Source organism: Uloborus diversus, chromosome 5 (assembly GCF_026930045.1).
Source record: "Uloborus diversus isolate 005 chromosome 5, Udiv.v.3.1, whole genome shotgun sequence".
Classification (NCBI taxonomy): domain Eukaryota; kingdom Metazoa; phylum Arthropoda; class Arachnida; order Araneae; family Uloboridae; genus Uloborus; species Uloborus diversus.
Window position 1 is genome coordinate 105328487 of NC_072735.1, and position 23681 is coordinate 105352167.

Sequence of the window (23681 nt, forward strand, 5' to 3'; positions counted from 1 at the left end):
GCGTGTCTGTTTTTGTGTCTGTGCGTCTTTTATTCTATATCCTCCGAACTGTCAATGTCTACCTGGTCAATACTGGTACCGTTGGATACAGAAAATTCAAGGGAAACTATTTCGTCCTGTCTCACTTCTCCAAAAGTTAAAGGGCGGATAGATAAGAGGCGGGACATCAAATTCTGAGGATGTCCTGAGGACATCCAGTGGTAAAAGCATTTAAATCTAGGGCCTGATTCAAGTGTAAGCCTGAGAAGCACGGACTTTGGGGCTCCCTAGCTTGAGAGATCTCCAAAAATTACAAAAAAAAAAGAAATCATAAAGGAATATTTTCATTTGTTTTGCACCATTTTTGAGCAATCACGATTGCTTTTATTGTTCTCATTTGACCATTTTTGGTGTCCGTGCCTTTTTCAACTTGGACCAGAAGCTTTTGCAGCACCACCGCCCACCGTCCTCTGCTGGCGGCGCGGCGCGGCTGCTCCGGTTTTGAGCTATCCGCTTCTCCTGGTCGGAGACGTCCATGTCCTACACACACGCACGTTCACACACATACACACACACGACTTCACACACATACACTCACACACGCCTACGTGCATACACACAGGTCTTCGCACTTACACAACTATGCACAAGTAACCGCCCAGGAGGAGAGGCAGACTTGGGGGGGGAGCCGTTTCTAGAAACAATAACTCCAATGAATAGGGTCCTGTCTCAGTTCGTGATTGCGAAAAACATAATTTGAATTCAAAATTTCAGAACTCAAATTAATTTTTTTTTTTTTTTTAAATTCTCGTATAAGTTTAAAAAATAAATTTTATTGCTGGCTCTACTTTATCAAGGTTTATGAGTTCAGTGGGAAACTAACTCGCTCCCATGGAGTGAGAAAACTATCTGGGGTGACATCTAGCATAGAATGAGACCACTCAGAAGTAATTCCATGTTGGTACGGAGCTCATTATTACTGCTTAAGACATTTATTTTGTTTCTGGTGATTTAGAATATTTCAAGATGTTTGAATCTTTTAGAATGGTTTATTTAGGTAAGTTTCAAATTACAAATTAAGAGCTCTTGATCTTTATTGGGGCTGGTAAATTACTAGCATCTCATTAGCTGGGCCCAGAACCTGTTGTTCTGTCACTTTTGTAACCTTAGTATCAAAGAATTTTTTTATTACTATCTAGCATTTCATTTAGTTAGTTTACATAACAGCAACACTTTATATGCGACTCACAAAATACGTGCAGCTGACTGAGCATTCCTGAATGGGCTGATCAAGTCAGCCAAAATCTTGACTGAACGTGATAAACTAATTTTTGTGCAAGTACACCCACTTCCCCCCCCCCCCCCCAAATGCACTTTTTCTCTTTCTGCAAGCAATTGGAGACCAGTTTGGACCAGTTGGAGACTTTGTAAAAGGTATTCAGTGAATCAAAACATGTATATTTACACCCTTGATTTACTGCAACCTTTAGCCATGCAAATGTCAATGGGGTCAACCTAAAAAAATCAATGTAGTGGTGCAGAGTACACTACTAATTTTTTTTCGGGGGGGGGGGTATCAGTTTTTTGGGATGCTATGCCATTTTTCTTGAAGACGGAACCTCTGCAATGTCAAAAAGATCTGCGATTGAGCATGTTCTTCGGTTCTGCAAGTCAAGAGGGCCCCACAGGTTTGTTGTGCTTACAGTACTAAAATTTTTAAATCGAGCCCTGTTTGAATCATCAAGTGTCACCCACCGCAGGTGGCCAACGAGGTTGGCGAACAAAACGAGCTGTAACCAAGGATTCCCTGCATTCGAATGAACCTGGATAGAACCCTATCTATGAAAATTGATTTTAATAAACACAGTTAAGACGGCAACAATTCTACAAACTGCTTTGTTATTATGATAACAAGTTCTTCACAGTTATCTTTCCATCTTTATTGTCAGACGATGTTTGTATTATTTTATGACGCATTCATTACGGGATGGTCTCTGTATTGTCTGATGTAAGGTCCCTATACATACCGCTCTATATATATATATATATATACATATATATTGCGGTTCTATTCTGATGATGTTCCTGAAAATACCTCTACGTCACCACTTTGAAGCACAAAGCTATCTTTTGTAACTTATTATATTTTTTTTAGTTTGTTTAATTTTCAAAATTCCGTAAACAAGGGTTACTTTGGCCTTAGGATCCTTCTTTGACCCAAACTGAGAAAAAGATACAATGTTCTCTGCCACCTGCAAGAAGCAGGTTTTATACTAATTTCTACAGTATCTGCTAGAAAGCATCTCCAAGCATGCAGTGATGTATACCAAGCAGCTCGAAAACTCTTCCCTAAGGAGCAAAACTTGTAGTTTTTTGTTCCTTGTGCTTACATGTGTCTTTAAAGCCTCTAAAACTTTTATCTATAAGCCAGTTATTCCGACATCTGCTAAGAGTTTGCTAAGTACCTACATGGTGACTACATGCAGGTGAAATTCGGAATGTAAACCGACTTTGGTAACCGAGTGGTAAAAGCTCTTGCTATAAAAGTCTGTGAGACTCGCGTTCTGGGTTCGGACCTGACTCAGGTCATTTCCTCTCGTAGTGTAATAAAAATACCTTGTTTGTATATTAAAATAAATAAATAAATATTGTGTATTAGAATAATTGGTGTAAATTGGTTGTTAAAATGTATGAAGATACATCGTTCAAGAAAGTCGGATGAAAGCTTAATTTTTGGTAATGTGTAACCTTTCAAGCAATTTCTTTAAAGGCATACAGAAAATTCTAGTGTAACTTTTCACAGAAATGCGTGAGACGTTACTCTATAGTTACATGACCATGGTGTAACCTTCCACAAGCCGTGTGTAACTTTACACCAGTTATATCTTAAGTTACTCCAGAGTAGTGTAGGCAGCTAAGCTGCCACCGATTTTATGGAGTCAGGCAACACAAAAATGTTTAAAGTGTACATTGGCCCAGCATAAAAAACTCGAAATAAACTATTAAATGGATTTGCAAAAGAAAAGCTAAAAGTAAAACTCTAAATAGGAAAAACACACGAAAAAATAAGAACTCTCATCAACGGATAAAGAGAGTGATTATAACCTCAATTCATCAAACCACGGTAGGGTTTTTACTACGGAAGATGAAGAGGAACTAAAAGTTGTAGTATACTACAAGTTCAGAAGAGGGGGACAAATTTGCATCTACTTCCACCCAATTCTATTAAATTTGTTGGAAAGTTTAGGGAATTTTGTTGTTTTAGAATAGATTGAGTTTAGGTTTCCAGAGAGGAATAGCTGTTGATGTGAGAGAATTAGGAGCTGTTGATAAGTGCATGGAACGCATTAGCAAATTTTGGAAGTGGCCGAAAATTAATTGTCCTTTGTTTTGCAAATGGTGTTTAGTGAATAAAATTATTCAACCTCCAAAATTAATGAAAAGATGACTCTGTAGGCAGTTTGTGAGACAACACCAAATCTACACACACAATTTAAAAAATAATAATTTTCCTTAAAATAAATATGTGTGACACAAACTTTTCATGCAAAATGAATTTTTCTTTCAAATAAATAGATATTCGTATGGCCACAAGGCTTTCTTTGCCTCTAGTTAGTTATACCATGATTCTAAACAGCGAAAACTACCTTGAGCCAAAGTAGACCAAACAAAAGGGTAATATTGGCCCAAATAAAAAACGATTAAAAAGGGTAATTACACTTCGAAAAAATGTATATAACTATTCAAAAATCAAATTAAGAGCACTCTAGATGCGTAAAAAAGTTTTCCACAGCTTAGAAATAGGAATAGTAATAAAGCAAAATATTGTTGGGGAAAGAAGAAAAAAGTTCTAAAATGCGGGCCAAAGAAATAGCCCGTATTCACGGTACTAAAAAAAATCCAGGTTAGAAAAACTGAAAAAAGTTTTTTAAAAAAAATCTAGCTTTATATGCACAAATTATACAGAAGTTGTCTTGAAAGCAGAAACTGGGTTTTTTTATTCAAAAAGAAAAAGTTACATCTTTTTGATGTATTACGGAATTATTTTCAGACTGATTTCTTAAAGCAAAGGGAAAAAAAACAGCAAGACGCTTTACTTTCTCTCTCTCTCTCTCTTTCCCTTTTTAGGATACAGATAACCGAAAAATTGCTTACTACATCACAAAATAAAAACAGAAACTCATACCATGCTGAAGTGAGTTCTTTAAGGGAATATTTCGCATTTTCTTCTCAGAGCTTCAAATTCCAAAGAGAAAAATCATTTCGTGTTTTTGTGAGATATATTTTTTAGACTACCGAAATAAAGTTTAGATTTAAAACATTCTGCGGGAAAATTCAGGGGAAATGATAGATTTCGACACTGCACTGAACACCTACTGGAAAAGTGGAAAATATTTCATTACAAGGTATAAGATCACAGTTAAGGAATACATGACAATTGGAATATTAATAAATTTATCTAGAGAAAATGTTGCGAAATGCCGTTAAAAAAACTTTAAAGGACCACAAATTTTGTTCTTTATAAAGGGAATTTCGCTGTAAAGGAATTCAAATAATGCAATGAAAATTAAATAAGACTGAAAGTTTATTTCATTGAAACACATATTTCGTTGTGTTTGCATTCGTCGTAACGGGACCTCACTGTATTGGAAAAGTTTTATATGACTCACTAACGGTACCAGTGTCACTAATTTATTTTATATACACCAAAGAATATTTTACCATAATTTAATTATTGATTTACACTATGGATATTCAACCTTTAATACTATCGGAAACCCTTTGACTTTATCGTTTTCTTAAAGGAATCTCTTGATCAAAGAGCAGAAAAAAATCATGTTTTTATCGCACTCTAATTTGGAATATCATTTTACGCCTTTATTTTGTGTCAATAAAAAACATCTGAAGAAAACGAATGACTAGATCACTAATGGGGTTTTTTGTTGGCTTTTTCGAATACATTCTAATGCTAAACAAACAAAAAGCAACATTTTTTTCTCTTTCTAAAAGAGCTGCTTTTAATTAAAGGCTTTAAGCTTTGCAGATCAAGGATTTTTTAACTTTGTCGAGGATATTCAAAACCAAACGAATACCAAAGGGATCTATATGTAAATCCATATCTTGCGTCTAATATCTCAAAGAATTTCTGCAAATTCACTGCGCAATTCCACAATTCTTTCAACTGCCCGAGTATATATGGGGATTTGAAGAATACATACTGAAGCAAATGCATAATTTTCAGAAATGATAAAATATCCTTGTTTTTCACATGATCACTGAAGTGGAGGGAAGTAAACACGTTGATAAATCAACTGTAATAGTTCGAGCTTCAAAACGTAATATTGGTGGAAGAAGTTCTCTTACTGCTATATAGAAGTGTTTCTTGATGGGTAATCTTTTGCGTTGTACGGCTGTATATCCTGCAATAGTACAATTCCTTTATCTCCTCTAGTCCACAGCCATGACCGATAACATTTCCTCAAAAATATAATAGTCAGCATTTATTTGAATCACCGGATCCATGATGTTGAGAAGATCATCAAACACCTGACTTGTAGATTTTGTAACTTTAAATAAGTTTACAGATCTATGTTTCACGGAAAATTGTTCTTTTCTTGAAATTTTAACTTTATCAAACCATAGAAGCATAACAGGAAATATCCAACGTTTTTTAGCACAAATAATCGGATTACAGAATAACTATAATATGTTACTGTGTAATACTGCCATAATAACTGTATAATACTGCTTATTTGTGCTAAACAACGTTGGATATTTCTTGCTATTCCTCGGCACAAAGGTATTTATTTATTGCTTCATACAAGCATAGTTTTTAACAATAAAGTTTACAAGTGTCTTCATTCCGTTAGTAATTTAGTTTGAAAAATATACAGCCCCAGTATTGCGTAAGCACGCGTTAACGGATGCGAATGACTGAAAGGTCTTGGTTTTAGGAGAACGAGATCAATATCACATTTTCCTTTCTGTATTACATTTACAATGTCCATCAAATAATTTTGCTCGCTTTTAAATCAGTTTTCTTTTTTTAAACTGACTATAGCTTGAAGAGAATTTCTTCCACCAATATTAAGATTTGAAGCTTCGAACAATAACAGTTGATTGATTAACGTGTTAATTTTCCTCCACTTCAGTGATAATGGGAAAAACAAGGATATTTTATCGTTTTTAGAAACTACACATTTGCTTAAATATGCATTCTTAAAATTCCCATATAAAATCTGGCAGTTGAAAGGATTGTGGAACTGATCAGTGAATATGCAGAAATTCATCTGAGATATAAGGCGCAAGAGAGAGAAAAATGTGAAAATGTTTATACTAGCAATCATTAATGCGAGAGTTGAGTTAAAAGTCCAACTTCAAGACTTACTCCAAACCAAACGTATAAGCTGGTTTAAAATAATGTAGTTATTGTGAATGTAGTTTAAGTTCTGTAAATAACTATTTTTGAGAATTACAGGATGGAACAGAAAGTGGAAATACCTACTTGTGGTGGATTCTGGGTTGTTACTGCAATAAAACATAATTGAGTTTTCCAACAACGAGTTAAAATGTTCATATTTATTACTAAAAAAATTATAACTGGAACCTAAAAGAAGAAATTTTGCGATGTTAAACTAAAAACGTCGATTTTTGGTTAATTTCACGAAGCTCTACGGCTTATGGGTGAACTAAAAACTAAAGAACGTGAATATTTTGAAAGATATATGAAAACAGTGCTGAAAGAAAGCACTTAAAAAGTATTAGAACAAAAATTTTGACGTTTGGATTTTCATAAAAATATTTAAAAATTGACCATTTTTTGCCTTTTTTTTTTAAAGCTTTGCAGCCAATGCGCTATCTGAAGACATAAGTGATAATTTTTTTACATTATTTTTCCCTTGTTTAGGATGTCAATAGACAACGTTTTTTAGGTATTAGAAATTGCTTCTCGAAAATATCCTTTTTTAGGCCCACTCTACAAGTCCTGGTATTACTTATAATAGTGTCATTTGAATATCAGCTGCAAGGGCTATTTTTTAATATTTCATTCAGCTTTACGCACTTTCTGAACTTTTTTTTTCTTTTTTTTTTAACTCTGTAATCTTACGTTTTACCAGGACCGCGCCAAGCCTGATCGGCGTCGTCGTGCAAGTGTCTTTTGAGCGCCTTTATGCAGTGACGTTCGAGCAAAATTGTCGTTAAAAAAGAGATGGCCAGTTTCAGTTAATCAAAGCATTTTACCCCAACAATTTAAAAAAAAATCTTGGAATGTGATCGAAATAATTATTGCTTTGCTAGTATGCAGCTTTAATTTCTAATATTTGACAAACTGTCCAGAAAGCAAGATGTCTATTTCTGTACTTCATATTGATCAATATTTAGTTTGTTTCTGAAGAGAATGTTTCATAATATAGAAAATTCTGAAAAACCTACTTTACCGAGAGAGCGGGTTTTTTTCAGGCTGGGCCTGGTTTAACGAACCCGGCCTGTGATATGCTAATGCATTTTTGGAAAAAAAAAAATATTTTAAGCATGAAAGTTAATACAACTCTAAATATCTCTCTAATTAATAAATAATTATTTAAAGTGTTATGCCGGTCATAATGTTACAGCAGAGTACTGAATAGATTTCTAAATTGAAGTAGAGGATATTTCCCATTAAAATCTGAAACTGAAATCATTTCCGGTAAAATTAAAACTTTGAAATTACGGAACCGTTACAAAAAGTATTGAATTTATTATCCAAAACAAATAGTACATAGTCTCTCCAAAGTTTTTTTTTTTTTTCTTTTTTTTTTATCCAAAACAAATAGTACATAGTCTCTCCAAAGTTTTTTTTTTTTCTTTTTTTTTTTTTAATCCAAAACAAATAGTACATAGTCTCTCCAAAGTTTTTTTTTTTTTTATTTATTTATTTTAATGCACAAGTGGTTAAAAAGATAAAAAGAGGGGCGGAGGAGAATCAAGTAATTATGGTTAACACTTTTTGGAACTAAAAAATTAACCTAAATTATTGTCTACAATGTATAAATATTAAACACATTTAAGTAATATGCAAATGTGCTTACCGTGTTTTTTTTTTTTTTTTTTTTTTCCCATGTATGAATAACATGAAACAGTGGAATTCAACGAATTAAAAATCACAAAAAGACTATGTTTGCACAAATTATAATACAAGATGTTCACCTCAAGAACCAAAATAGGGATAAGCAAATTTCTTTCTCCTCGTATGCTCAACCTTGTGTAATAAAGACATACCGAAATCACACTAAGAAGGAAAATGCTAATGTATGCATTAAAGTCATTTGTTTTCAGTGTAAAAGATAGCGCTTTTGAATAGCATGTTTAGACACAAAAAGTCAATAATTTTTCTTTTTACATTTTCAGCTAGAGGGATTAATTGTTTCAATGAGCAGTATAAATTCCCTTCCTCCATTAGATATCATGAAGAATTCCATTTTACTCTTGGTTAGAGTTTTTTTAGACTTCATTTGAAGCATTTTTGATCGGTAGAGCTCGGCGTCCTTTGGGCTCTGGCGCGGGGCTCTGGCAGGGCCTTTGGGCTCTGGCAGGGGGTCCGGACCCCTCCCATAGGTCTTGCTTTTTTTCCCGATTGATTATGATTCTATGTATTTTGTGCCTAAAATAATTTCAAACAAAAGGTAACAATAATTTCAGTTCTAATCTAATAAGTGAAAAAATAAAATCCTCATGCTAAAAGATTAAAAAAAAAAAAGTATTGAGTATTTTTCCTATAACAAATTGTCTATAACAAGCAGAATTGTGATTATAAATGAATACACTATAATAACCATGTTTTCAGTTTTGTAATAACAGATCACATCAAGTGACATTTTAAGAACTTCTTTAATCATATGGTGCTTCTGCAACAATGAATTTGCTTTGCTGAATCCATTTTTTTAATTATGAGAAAAGTTAATGCGTATATTATTTTGCTTTCTGGTAATGTATTTAAGTACAGTTTATTAATTAATGCTAATTATTTATTCAATAGTTTATTTTTTACTGTTTTTCGTTCTCGAGAAACGATAAAATCAAGTCAGTATGTTTGACGGCGTATTGGGATACGATATGAGAATGAGGCTTTTGATCTTGGACCCTCCCCTTCCAAAATTCCTGTGTGCGCCACTGGGTGTATCCCTAGTTAGAACTTTATGAATTCCAGGATCTTACGTGTAACTAATACAGAATTCTGCTATACAGTCGAGTCCCGACTTACGCGAGGGATGCGTTCCAAGACACCTCGCGTAAGTCGAAATTTCGCGTTGTGGAAAACGTATGTATACAATTTTTTTAGAAATATACCAAGTTCTTTTAGACATTTGTAAGCACCCCACAAACTGCTTTAAAGCATTCCTCAACTATACATTAGTTTCTTACATAAAGAATTACTGTATTTAAAAAAGTAAAAACTTCTCTTTTATTCAACATAAATACTTGAAGTTGCATAAAATAAATGACCGATGGGAGGAAGGGACATAAAATAAAACAACACGGTACGGTACACCACAGTATGAATTAATAATAAAATGCTGCACCATAATATTTATGTGTTAAATGTGAATATGAATGATGATTTATGCTCCATGATCAGATCATTATTCTTATTTAATACATTTTAAATACAGTTGCTTTACCTTTTCTTTTATAATGCTTCCATTTATGGCAGTGGCAACAGCCCCTCTTCCTGATCTCTTTAATCCACAATACAAGAGCAGCTTCCATTTTCATAATCTCTGCATGTGTTAATGTTCAGAATGAAAAAAATAATAAATGAAAGATGCTGATTGTTGTTTTGATGCACGTAACGGAGCGATGCGTAGACTAGGTTGATGTGAGAACTTTCGCTATCAGTGATGCTAAAGGGGTGTAATAACATTCCCGAAATCAATATTTAGTAGCAGCCAATAACAAAGCCGATACTTCCTTCCCAAAAAAAAAAAAACTCGTGTTGGGAACGACTTTTCGCGTCAGCTCTAAAAATTCGTTACTCCTGAAAAATTCGCGTTATAGCCATTTCGCGTAAGTTGAATCGCGTTGTAGCGGGAGTCGACTGTACACAATAACGGGAAGCGCTTCCAGAGAACTTGTTGTGTGTGCCTTTTTGAAAACTCACTCCCAGGGGCGGACAGGGCTCCGCAGAAGTAAACCTTGACCCCAAATGGACACACAGGTTTTAGGACTCAAAAAAAAAAAAGACACGAAGGCACACAGGATCGTTGGGGCGAAAAAAAATCGTAAAAGTCCAAGGGCGCAAAAAAAAAAAAAAAAATCGCAAACGCTCGAGGAAGCAAAAAGAAAAGGAAGGAGCCCGGATTCAAGGGCGGAAAAAAAAACATAAACAAAAGCGCACAGGTTTGAAAACAGGTCACAAAAAAAAAGAGAAAAAAATAATATTGCAAAGGTCAAGGGCGCAAAAAAAAAAAAAGAAAGAAAGAAAGAAAAAGAAAACAGAAGAAATAAATGAAGGCGCACAAGTTCGGGGGCGAAAGAAGAAGAAGAAGAAGAAGGCCTACAGGTTCGAGGGCGAAAAGTGAAACAAGGGCGCATAGCTTAGAGGGTGCAAAAAGAAAAAAAAAACGGAAGTCATGCAAGTTTGAGGGCTCAAAAGGGCTCACAATTTTTATGATTAGAAACATATTTTATGTCGATTTCTATGCTTGAATTTGATGTAAAAAATTTCTTGCATTGGACTATTTTATTTTCCTTTAAAAAAAAGCATGAAACAACTTTTAGAACATTTGCACGATAAAATTTTACCGAGAAAATTTTAATATTGTACCATTTTATTCATATTATTCTTAAGTCCTAAATTCCAATATTGCAAAACAAAAAGAGAGACAGAGGTTTATTGCAGAATGACGTGTATGGGGAGGAAATGCACAAAAATTATTTTTATTCTTCTAATTAAATTTTTGCAGGTTTAAAAAAATAATAAATAGTATCAAATTTTAATAAATATATGCGTCAATATACACAAATAAAAATTATTAACTTATTACTTCGTACACTAAAAGAAAAAAAAAGCGCCTACAGAAAAAGAAGTCTCTAGTCCATACACATTATACCGGTTTGTATTGGTTATCCCAATTCTGTTTAAACTGTGATTTAGTTTTAGAATGCCAGATAAAATTTGAAATAGTTTTCATGAAACAACATAAGCGAAAAAAATAATTTGTAAGAATTTTTCTATTGTTTTTTTCTTTTCATTTTTTGAATACTGCTACTCATTCTTAACAGCACATTCAGTTTAATGTTTCTAGTAGTAAAGTGCAAAAAAACCTCGAATGTGCATAGGAGGGCACACCGCCCCTGCTATTACGACCCTGCACATCAGGCTTTCCAAATACAGGACATTGACGTGTGACGTGCCGGACCCAGTATTTAAGAAGTTTTGAAAAACTGCAGCGATATTCAAACATCGTTAACATTAAATCTAAATGTCGTCAATCATATATTTAAATGCTTTCATTCCTGCTTAAATATGATTTTCAAATGCAATTACTACCATTAAGACACCCGCATCTGCTAAATGTTGAATTTTGCAAAAAGAATTGCTTTTAATGTCTGCGAATTAATAAAGCTGCTCTCTGACCTTCTTATTGGCTCCATGGTTATTCAGTTTCAGCTCCAATCAGTTGAACCCTCCATCCGTTAGGAAAAATATTACAACATTAAATTTTCAGAAAACTGCGCACTCGTGTTTCGAGGTTTCAAGGAACCCTTTTTTCAATGCAAAAGATGTGAACTTTTAAATGAAGAGACATCAGGCAAATAAGTGCACCTTTTTTTTCCTTTTGAGTTGAAACAAAAAAAGTTCCTTGTTGCACCGAAGCCCGTGCTTTCCTGCAGATGTACGGAGATGAGAATCTAGACGAGCCTTGGGTGTCAGGCCCTAAGCCACTAAGCTGAATGATGAATACCCTAATTTCGTGACGCATGCGCATTGCGTACGTCACACAGTTCTTTTTCGTTAGGCTAAAACTAAGGGAAGTGTTATTATTGTATCGAGGTTGACATTTGTATAATAATCAAAATGTTTATCAAATTAAAACATCATGACGATTCTATATTCCTTAACATCGCTTTATTTTCAAAATCTTTGAGTGTTTTATGAGGTTACGCTTTGACTAAGGTATGTATTTTTAAATTTTCAGTTCTTCCATGTCATAAGTATGTGTATAGTTAATTAGAGTCCTACTGTAAATGTAATTGTTGTTATGCATGTTTTAACGCAATTTAGTTTTATCTTGCAAAAATTCAAAGCTGTATTAATGTATTATTTTACGATAACTTGCGTTGTCCAAGAAGAAAAAGTTATAATGTGACTCCCAGTTCATATTACTATGTTCTGTATGCAAATCATTTAGAAGTTTTAAGACCAGCAAATTAGAAGCTAGATGATTTTAAAATGTTGACTGAAAACTAAGTACGTTTGCAATTAATGGTATTGTATCCTTTTTTTTAATTGATAGTGATTTGTATGAGTTCGCATGCGTTGTTCCTCAGTAAATAACGCTCAGGAATTGAGTTTTTATGATTCACCTCGCATTAAACTTTTTCATGCCTTTATATCAACTTCAACTTTTTGTCGACCTTACGTATATTAGTTAAAGCATCAAGATATAAGTTTTATTTTTTCTCCACAAGTAATTTTTCTTCATAAACAACTTATTAGGAGAAATAACGTTTATAACATTTAAAGGTACCCTTACAATTTCAGCAAATCTTAATGAACCAAGCGATAAAATGGCATCTTCCATTACAATTGTCAAAATGTCAAATAAAACAGTGAAATACAATAATTGCATTGCTTGTGCTGTAATGCATTGCTCGTGATTAGTGATGTAAAATACCCGGGTATTTATTTTCAGTGGTGAATACCCAGGGTATATACCTGGGTATTTACCCGGGTATTTATTTCAAAAATTTATATTCAACTAAAATACTTTTCTGTACGTATTCCACTGTGTATGTATGTAACTAACCATATACAAAACAATAAATTTTTGTCCAAAAATTCTTTTTGATCACATATTTAAAGAAGTATTGTGTGAAACAACTTAGCAATCTAATATGATATTCACATTAAATGTTGGATATGCCTAATCAATGTTGATAGCCAAATTTCAGATATAAAAAGCCATCCTGCAAAAAGTAAAAACCTTAACTGGTTACAAAACAAAGAGCAAACATCAATTTTTTAAGGTCCTAGTCTTTTATAACTCAGTAATATATTCCTGCACGACATCAAAATGTCGCGCAATTTATTATTACTACAGTTGGCTCTTTGTTTAACGACGGTTTTTCACGATCCCAGATGGTCCACTCTAGTGTTGAAAGCATTCTATTTAAGGACGTTTTCTACTTAAAGACGATTTTTTGTGGTCCCTTGAAAGTCGTTAAACAGAGAGCCAACTGTATTTATTTACCTATATCTTTTGCAGAAATTTCCTCCAAACCTAGTTCAAGTGTTCAGGTATATTCTGCATCTCATATATATATATATATATATATATATATATATATATATATATATATATATATATATATATATATAATAGACACGCACACACACATAATATAAATTAAAAATCAAAAATAGAAAGGAACAAACCAAAGATGTTCTGAAGAATGGACCTTGCGAACTAAGTGGCTGGTCCATCCCGTGATAGCGTATCAGTCCTTAGTGCGCTTATTTCATTTTGATATTTTGACTTTCACTTTTTATTGTATTTCAAGCATATGTATTGAGTGAAAGAAAAAAATAGACGTTCCAGCTGTTTTACAATGTTTTAATTTAAAGAACAAAACAGTTTAATAATAAAAATAAGTGCAGTACAACATAAATGTTTGCATAAAAATACTTAATCAATCCTTTTTCAGTAAAATGTGTTTGAATATGTTTAAAAAAAATTTTTTATTAATTCTAAAGGGAAGAAACTGCTGAGGTTTGTTTCAAAATGATAAAGAACTGATGATGGGAAAGAGAAAAATTCAAGATAGCTGCACTTGCAGCAGGAAGGAATTTTGATACTGTCTCAAAAATCCTGTGTTACTGATAGAATAAGTCTTGAAATAAAATTCCAAAATAGTATTTTAAAACGAAAAAAAATTGAGCAAAAAATAATTCATTCTAAATTCTGACAGTTTAAGATTTCATCAAGCCTTTAATTAAAAAAATTATAATATATAAATTTTTATAGTTTTAATCTTTCATTTTACTGTTTATGTTTAAAAAAGAAAATTATCACCTTTTGATACCACCTAAATTTTTTTTGCAAAATGCGCAATTACTAGGGGTCTTACCCAGTCTTCGAATACCCAAAAAAATATTAACTTTTCCACCCTACATCACTAATTGCGTGCGTTAAAAATAGTTTAAATAAATTTTCATCACAAAGTACCGAGGAGCAAATGCAAATGAGCAAGGCAACAGAAAATAATATTTTGATTTTTTTGCTTATTAATGTGAAAACTTTCTATATTTATCTTGTTATCACTTAAACAGCAATAAAATAAAAAATATACATCATACTCTTAATAACTTCTCAGTTTTTTCTTCCAAACAGCCATGCTTCCTTTTTTTTATATTTTTCATTTTGGATATGACTAACCTAGATAGTGATTTTAAAATCCTGAAGTTCATCGTTGAATTGCTTATACTTCTCCAATTATGACATTGAAAAAAAAAGATTCTTTGGTTCACGATACGCTTCTTTCATAATTTCATCAAGTCTTTCAATAAAAAATATTATAAACTGTGTAATACATATGTATGTTTCAGTTTTATCAATTATTTCATATTTAGATTTAAAAAACAAATTCCCATTCACTTTTAAAGTGAATTGAAATTTGTTTTTGTAAAATACCATTTTTTGTAAAATACCCAGTTTTTGGGAATTTACCCAAAAAATATTTAACCTACCCACTGGGTATTTACCCGATCCACATCACTACTTGTGATGAATAAACAGACTTAATTGCTGTGCTAGGGAGTAATTGCTTCACTAGTGAAAGTGCCAAGCTTTTCCTGATTGACTTGGGTAGTTATGTTACATACTGCTTTTAAAGATACTTTACAACTCAATGACAGTTAAATTCAACATATGCATGATATTTTGACTGGCAAAACTACTTGAATGTAAGAAATGTGTCTTGTGTGTTTATCAAAAGCTGTCTGTGCAGGGATCAAAATTAACAGTGGTCGGCTGGTCCAGGACCACAGAAACATCCATCGGACCAGCAGGATATAAATTTTAGTGGTCCATTAAAAAAGTTTATTTTTTTCCAAAAATTGTAATAATCAAACTTTTTTTGAATTTATTATAAGTTAGCTTTAATTAGCAACGTTTAGGTTTTCTTGGAAAGAAAAGATTTTAAAAAAATAGACATTCCAAGTATATGGAAACAATATTCTATAATTTTTACAGTGAGTTTTATATCATCTGTGATTAAAATAATATAAGACTTTTAACTTTTAAATAATGCAGACTTAGAAGCAAATTTTTATTGTTTGTTATTTAAATTCCTTGCAATATTTGGTGAAGATTTTAATCTGAATTTGTAAGATCATGGTAGGTATGTACTACTTAAACAAAAAAACAAATTGCAATTTAAAGCTAACTCTCATGAAAGAAAATGTTTAAAAAAAAAAAACCTCTAACCAAAATGTCCTGTACATTACAAGAGTATTTTGTTTGTGTATAAACTTTAAACCAATGAAATAAACAAAATGCATCTTGGTTCAAAAGACATTTTATGTAATGCTTCAAAAATATAATGTTTTAGGATGTACATAAATTTAATTAAACATATAAGAACTGAAAAGTTTTTGTCATGTGCGTTACCATCAACTTATGGTTCATTAAATGTGAACTATCCTTTATTACCAGCAACTACTGGTGGATTAATTACTTTGACTACATTTTCACATAGATACCACAACCTGTCCTCTCTTTTTTTAAGTCATTTCCATGTGTTAGGACCAGCCTTGGCCATAACAAAACTTTAAATATATCATTCTTTATGATAATAAAGAGAAAAGTTATTTGTTCAACATATTATTTTAAACTAAATACATACATGATGATGGAAATCTTATCTTTAACAAAATCATATCTTTTCTAAGCATTGTAACGCTTTTATAAATTTTTTTAAATGTATTGAATAGCTAGAGAACTTATCTTAATTTTAGAAGTAAGCTGAATGGATTCATCTATTGTACGAAATATATTATGTTTACAAATGTAAAGTAATTAATATCTACAAATTTTAGAAGTTTTCTAAAAAAAAAAATCTCATTGAAATCAAAAAAATCAGATTTAAACCAAAAAAATGTTGACTTTTTTTATTTTTAAAATTTTTTTAAAAAAAATCATGAACTTTGCTTCGCAGCGTGACCTTATATTCAGATCTGAGACTGTTTAATAAATAGACTGCGATCAAAATTGTTAAATTGAAAGAGCTTTAACATTGCAAAGAAATCGGGTCCAGTGGAAAGTATTGTGGGATCCGATGGGTTCTGATCTTGACACTAAAGACCCTGTCACTCAACAAAAGATTCCAATTAGCACTCATAAGGAAATTTTAATTAATACTAGAACCTATATACAACAGCTATTTACAATTATGAAATCAAAGATAAATTCTACATTATCAATCACGGCACTTCACAGCGAAAAACTATTCGGGCCGCTTTCCAGCGCGCTTCCCCTTCATTCTCGTTCCCTTGGCTCTTTTTCGCTCGTCGCGCAGACTCGTGGGATACGTTGATTCCCGGTGCCACCGGCTGCTCCAGCCATCTTAAGGCAGTCTGTTGCTAGGACGCCCCGATCTGGGTTTCTACAGTATCGTGTAACCCAAGTTATACTGCATTGAAAACTAAATTTTATATTTATTAATCATTTTCTCTTTTTTTTTCAGATTGTAAAATATGGCTTCTTTTGAAAAAACCATGGCATTAAGCACTCTGAAAAAGGAAAATTCTTGCGCTCTACATATATCACTCTCTTTTCTGAAAGAATCAAGTTCTGCCTTTTTGAATGATAATTCTTCATACCTTAGTAAGTATTTCAATATTAACATTCAAAACGTTAGTAAAGAAATGGACAACGTTAGAACTAAGAATTTAAACCTGAACCTAATGAAGGCTCGTAGTATTTTTATAGGCGTCAAAACTGATATCTTAGGTACCATTTTTTCAATGCATAAAATTAGTGATGTTCATTAAAAAAGTAGATCCGGGGATGCGGATAAGGATCCGAATCATTAGTATCAAGATCCACGGATATGGATCTCAAAATTTGTTTTGCCCAATTCAACTTTCCAAGTGTAAAATTTACTACGGAAGGTATTCCCGTCATAATAATAACAATGTTTTTTCAAAAAAAAAAAGTTATCGGTGAAAATATAATAAAGACTATGATTTATTCTTCAAAAAAATCTTCATTAAAATTGAGGGAGAGTAGGAAGGAACGGGTCAGCGCTGCATTAATCCTTAAAGACAATGAACAATTATTTCTAGCTTGATCGGTAGATGTAGGATAAAGGATACAAGAGTGTAAAGTTGCTACTGGATAGGCTAAAAATATTTTTTCACATTTTATTTCAGCATAAATGCAGCACTAACCCATTTCACCCAAATTCCTCCGACCGATGGAAACACAGAGCCAGGAACACTTTTAAAAATAATAAATAGAGAACAGGGTTGTTTCCCAAATTTTAAAAGTATTTTTTTCTGAATAAACATGCTTAAAAACATAGGATCTGACCATTTTTTTAATAATTTGTTTATGTTAATTACTTAAATCAGAGCGCTTTCATTGTTTAGGGCAATTCCATGGTGTTGGACGTAAAAAAACGAAGAAAAATTTCTCAGTTTTAATTCTATTTACCAAATATAAACTGTTCCAAAATCATCAAATTTATTTACAAGATACTTACTACCTCCCACTGAATAAAAATCATGTTAGTTTTTCAAAATAGATTCCTACAGTATAAATTAAAAAAATTTAAAGAGTTGGTGTCGGACGTAAACACACAAATAGTAAAATTGATGGTTCACTTAAAAATTATTAAAAGTCTATAAATTGACTTACATTTTGATTTTAAAAACAGCATAATTCTAAAGTATACTTATGATTGATGCATATTTCAGTTTTCAAATGATATTATAAAGAATAAAATTATTTAAAAAATATTTTTAGCTTGGTGCCGGACGTAAATTGTTCTTATTAGACGTAAACTATTGCTCTTAAAAGTAAATACATAACAATGATTACAGTTATAAATATGTAAATTATAGGTTACATATACTGAAACAAAATTTACCACGTAAATTCAAAAGTATGGTTGATTGGGAGAAGTGGGACACTGGGGTAAGTGGTTCAACCCCAAAAACTGAAATAGCCATATGGTTTTTATACTATTTTACATTGGTCATGTCACGGTTCATCACAATGATTAGTTTTGCATATCTTTGGGTTACGTAGAATTTTTTTTCTGGGTCAGAGAACTTAGTCAAAAAAAAAAAGCCGAAAAATATTTTTTGGTGAGTTTAAGCAATTCAAAGAAGTGTTTCCCGGTTAGCATTTATTTTTTTAATATCATTAATCATTCATGTACAGCTTAACTTAAAGTGTATACTGCAATCAGAATTTTTGAGTAAAATATTATTAAAAACTGTTTCAGAGGAAGGGCCCCACTTACCCCGTAAAATTTCGCTATAAGAGGTCCCCACACTATGGGATAAGTAATTCCTCATAACAGTGAGGATTTGAAAATCAAAAGCAACTCTGATGAAATATTTGTATTAGGGAAATACAGGTCAATTATGATGCCTTAGTAGGAATTGATAGTTCAGCTACAAAAGCTAATGATTAGTTATTTGTGAAACTTACCTGAAAGAAAACCATCAAGATTTGTATGGGTTGAATGCTGATAATGGTTCTTCCTTAGCCAACTTTAAATAGACACAGTCATTTATTGTTTCCAATTTCGTTTTTCACTCATAGTTTTGGCAAATTTGCCAGAATTGATTTTAATCAACTCTATTACGTTCATTCAACACACCCTTTTCTCAAGAAGGGTCCTACTTACCCCTATCAACCCTAAATGTATATACAATAAATTCACTAAGTTGTTTTTTATGCATGTTTCACTTTAACTCTGAAATTAAAGGCAAAAAAAGGAGAAACACAGTTGAAAACATATGTTGTTTAAAGGAATGTAACAGTGTCGGACGTAAAGAAATTTTACGTCCGACACTTAGATTTTAGTGAAAAATATTCACTTGTTACAAAATGAAAATAGGTTACATCAAAGAGATTGAAATTCTTACTTTGTACCCAAAAATACATGTATGTAGCTTTAAAATTATTGGCTCAGCATAATTAACTGCACATTTTGGTGTCGGACGTAAAACATTGAGAAATTCTTTTACAAATCAAAATTAATTATATTTTGATACACTTTTGCAACATCACCAGCAACACACTGTATCTTTAAATGGTTATTCATCTCAATTCGTAATATTAGTATGTATTTTTTGGAAAAAACAGAATTTCTTTGAGTCACCAAATAGTTTGCGACTACTCAAGATGTTGACCTTAGTTTAACCTCTTGTAACTTATTTATAAATGAAGTGATAAAATTGTAGACAGGCATTTCAAAATATACAACTATTTACCTTTAAAATGATACCTCATTTGTTTAGAAATTTTAATTTTGAAAATTTGATCATCTGGTTGACCTTATCATGGAATTGCCCTTTACAGCTTTTGCCGATGATATCACAAATGATGAAATGCCATTCACAGTGCAAAATATTTAATTCGCATCTTTACTCACGTGTATTGGCAATGACATGGTTGATAGCAAGTGTAGAGTGCAATATTTTATTTGCTTCTTGATTATCATAATGTGAAAACGTAGTAAGACTATAATACTGTCTGCCCCGCTCAATCCGATATTGTCGGTTCCAAGAAATATTTGATTAAACGGGGAAATTTTATTTACCTTTCTAAATTGACAACATTTGTCTTAAAACGTAATAATAATAAATCAATAATGTTATTGCTAAAAAGTTTTTGAAATAAGCTCCACTGTCTTTCATACTTTCAAAAAGAAAAATGCACCCAATTTAAACTTAGCAGGTGCAAAATCTATTTTTACATTCCTATTTGTTTCTTCCCCCTTCCTGCCATTGTCATCAAAACCTGACTAGTTAAAACCTTATCTTTGGATCTATACTATTTGCTGCTTTAGATCTATGCTACTTTATCGATTTTTAAATTTAAGCTACTTAGGTGCATAAGTGAGTGATGAGGCTCTTCCAATGACAAAACTTCTAATAGCGCCAAAACTTGATAAGTTCGAAAAAAAAAATCCCTTTTCATACGTTTTTGGTGTAAACTAGCTTGATCTGTTACAGGTATAATCTGTTTGCAAGATTTGCTCGCATATATGTATAGTGTATAATCCATTTGTAATTATGATTGATCCTTTTTTAGCTTTTAGACCACACCACTTTCTTTTACCACTGTTACACTGTTTTTATTTATAATTTAAATGTAGGTAATGTGAGTGTTATTTGTTTATTTTAAATAAACACTTTAGTTCGGGTGAACTAACCGGGGGTATCGTAATACTGTGATTAAGAACAGCGTAGGGTTCAAAATGCTGCCAGGTTAGGTTTGCCCCTATAGTTTGGTTTTTACATGTTTTGCAGATTATCCGCAAAATTCACTTTCTATTCCGCAGATAATCACGATTTTACTGTACATAAAGGGATCAGATTTCCCCCAAGAGTTTTAGGGGGTAACTTTTGTTAGCACTGAAAGGTCTCATCTCGCTGTCCCGGCGGCTAATCTGTAAAAATTAAGTTTCATTGTACTATGGTTTATTACTTATAAAACTAGTGTAGAATATGACCTGTTGAACTCAGTGATGCAATAGAATTTTACTGTAATTCATAGTTACTAAATATTTATTAGGTTAGTTTCAATTGGTATAGAGATTAAGGTAAGTCTTGAAAAAAAATGTTGTTTTGTGCAAATATATATGCATGTACGTATTTTTTTTTAAATAAAGCTGGTCTTGGGGTTGAGTTATTCAGTCATTTTTTCATTTCATTTCTTTTTTTCAGGTAATGATAAAGAACAGCAGTGCATTTATTCATTTTGGAAGCACAATAATACAAATATGTTAAATCAAGCTAAACAGTTTAACACAGAGTGCTTCAAATTAGCAAAGGGTTGTGTTTCTTCTGCTTTGAAGGTTGAACAGCCTCATACTTCCAGCAAACCTAATGTTCCAACTCAAAATCCACCAGAAATGAAAAAAAATCATCACCACAAAAAATTCAGCTTTCGTAAATATGTGCTGACAAATTTTGATATTAATGTTTTAAGCCCTAACAGCTGGTAACTTTTGTAAATTTGAATCAGTTTTATGTCATTGTTAGAAATTACCCAGAAAGGCCTTTCATGATGCATTCCATTGCGTGTTTTTGTGAATTGCTTTTTTTCTGTGTTGTGAATTTTTGGTCTTTCATACATTCTAAAACACCGAAGATAAATGTGGATATGAAGTAAACTAGCATTGTATGTTTTTATTATTTTCATTTAATGTCCAATTTAAATGTGGCCAAACTTAAAATTAAATTTACTGACAACACTTGTTTTTGTTGCAATTTTTGTTTTGCAGTCACTTATGCCTGCATCTTCATCTTTAATACAAAATCATATTAGTAAATTGTATGCCTTGTTCTATACATTAAGATGTTAACTATTCAATTGAATTTGTTCATTTTGATAAACTTTGTTCTGGCTAAATTTTTTCATGTTTAAAATGTAGAAGCTGCTTTCTGAATAAATATGTTGCAATCTGTAAATCTTGTATGTTTGATTCTTTGCTTCAATCTCCCATGCTCAGGGTTCGTACTTCCTTAAAAAACCCTTAAGAAACCCTTAATTTCATCAAGCAAAATTAAGGTCCCTAAAAAACCCTTAAAAAGTCCTTAATTTTCTGAAAATTTCCTTAATATTTTAACCACTGTATCAAGTTTGGTCCCCTTTTTCTTATTTTTTTCGTTTTTACCCCTTCAAATCTTTATAATCCGCGATATGTGCCGAAAACGTATGTTTTGGAGACATGCCGACCACGTTAAACACGTGCTTCGCCGAAAATTGCTTGCCTTGTTTGAGATTGCAATCTTTTTGCATCCTGCAAATATTTCAATCTTTTTAAATGTTGGAAGGTTTTTTTACAATATGCTACTTTATATCTGTTTATTTTTTTCATTATTTCAATAATATTTTTATTTCTTAAATTTATTTTAGAAAAAATGCAAAAGACTATCGAAAAAATATGGTCCAACTCCCAGTCTCTGATTGTATTTAAACTTGTCATGGTTACTATTTTTATGTATTTGAAAAAGCTTTCAATATATTTATGGTGAATCTCTAAAGGTTTTGGTTAGGCTTTACAGCCTGTAAAATTTTTTGGAATTTAAAGATTAAATAAAGCAACTTCAGTTTTTTTTTTAAATCATGAAATAATATGAAGTTTTTTAAACCAAACTATGAGTTCCATTGCAAGGAAAAAGGATAATCAATTATATATATATATATATATATATATATATATATATATATATATATATATATATATATATATATATATATATATATATATATAAATATTTATATTATTGAGTGATACAGCCAAGATTGAACTCTGGCTCCATCAACCGCTTTATTCAAGGACTCAGGAGTTAGAAATTGCTTTCTCTCTTTCAAAATTTAAATTTATATAGAAATAAACAAACTTGCGAGAAATAGTATGATATAGCAAATTTGTTCGAAATAGGATTTTAGTAACAATAACAGATCAAAAGCAATAATAACAAAACACTAGTTTAAATATCTTGAAGAAAAAAGATTTTAGTTATTTTCCTTCAATTTGCCTCTCATTCTAATCATGTATGCTAAATGATAATGCTTTAATATGCAACTAATTTTCTACAGCTATCCCCATTTTCCTAATCTTTTTTTATGACTGAAATTTGAGAATTAAATGTTATTTTTTAAGAACAATATGTGCTATCTATTATATTAATTACTACCCAATCATTTCAAGCCTAATTAATAAGGAAAAACTTTCGTATTATGTTTGAAACTGGTTAATTCGCCATTTTTTGTTGAATTTTGGAATGTCATGGACTCAAAGGGCACTCATGATCTCATCTCATTTCTGCTTGATTTTAAGAACTCTTTTTTTCTTGGGGGGGGGGGGTTCTCCATTTTCCTCTTGGATCACTATGATGTGAAATTTTAAAATTTTATTCACTGATAAAGGGACATCCCAGTTGATTGGGCCTCTCCCTGCTTTTTGGAAACTGATGCACTTGTGCATGTGTATATATATAATATGTGTATCATATACTTTGCCCCCCCCCCCCCCGGGAAAACTTTCAAATGGTATACGCAAAGCTATCTAGTTATTTTCCCGATAAGTCCTTTTTTTTTGAGAGAGAGTCCTTAAAAAGTCCTTAATTTTTACTTTTAAAAATGAGTATGAACCCTGTATCTTGTCTAAGAGTTACAAGTTAAATGAAGAGGTGAACAAATTAAATTGCATTTTTAAATCAGTAAAATTACGAATGTTGTATCAAAACA

General features: G+C 31.9%; 1 protein-coding gene across 1 annotated transcript; it reads left to right on the forward strand.

Annotated features, from left to right (window-relative positions):
* The first annotated feature begins 11965 nt into the window (after nt 1–11965).
* On the forward strand, nt 11966–21895 carry LOC129222688 (uncharacterized). The gene is made up of 3 exons (XM_054857218.1): nt 11966–12136; nt 16927–17066; nt 21149–21895. The coding sequence occupies exons 2-3, from the start codon at nt 16937–16939 to the stop codon at nt 21427–21429; spliced, it is 411 nt and encodes a 136-aa protein (XP_054713193.1). The 5' UTR covers nt 11966–12136; nt 16927–16936; the 3' UTR covers nt 21430–21895.
* Nucleotides 21896–23681: the final 1786 nt, after the last annotated feature.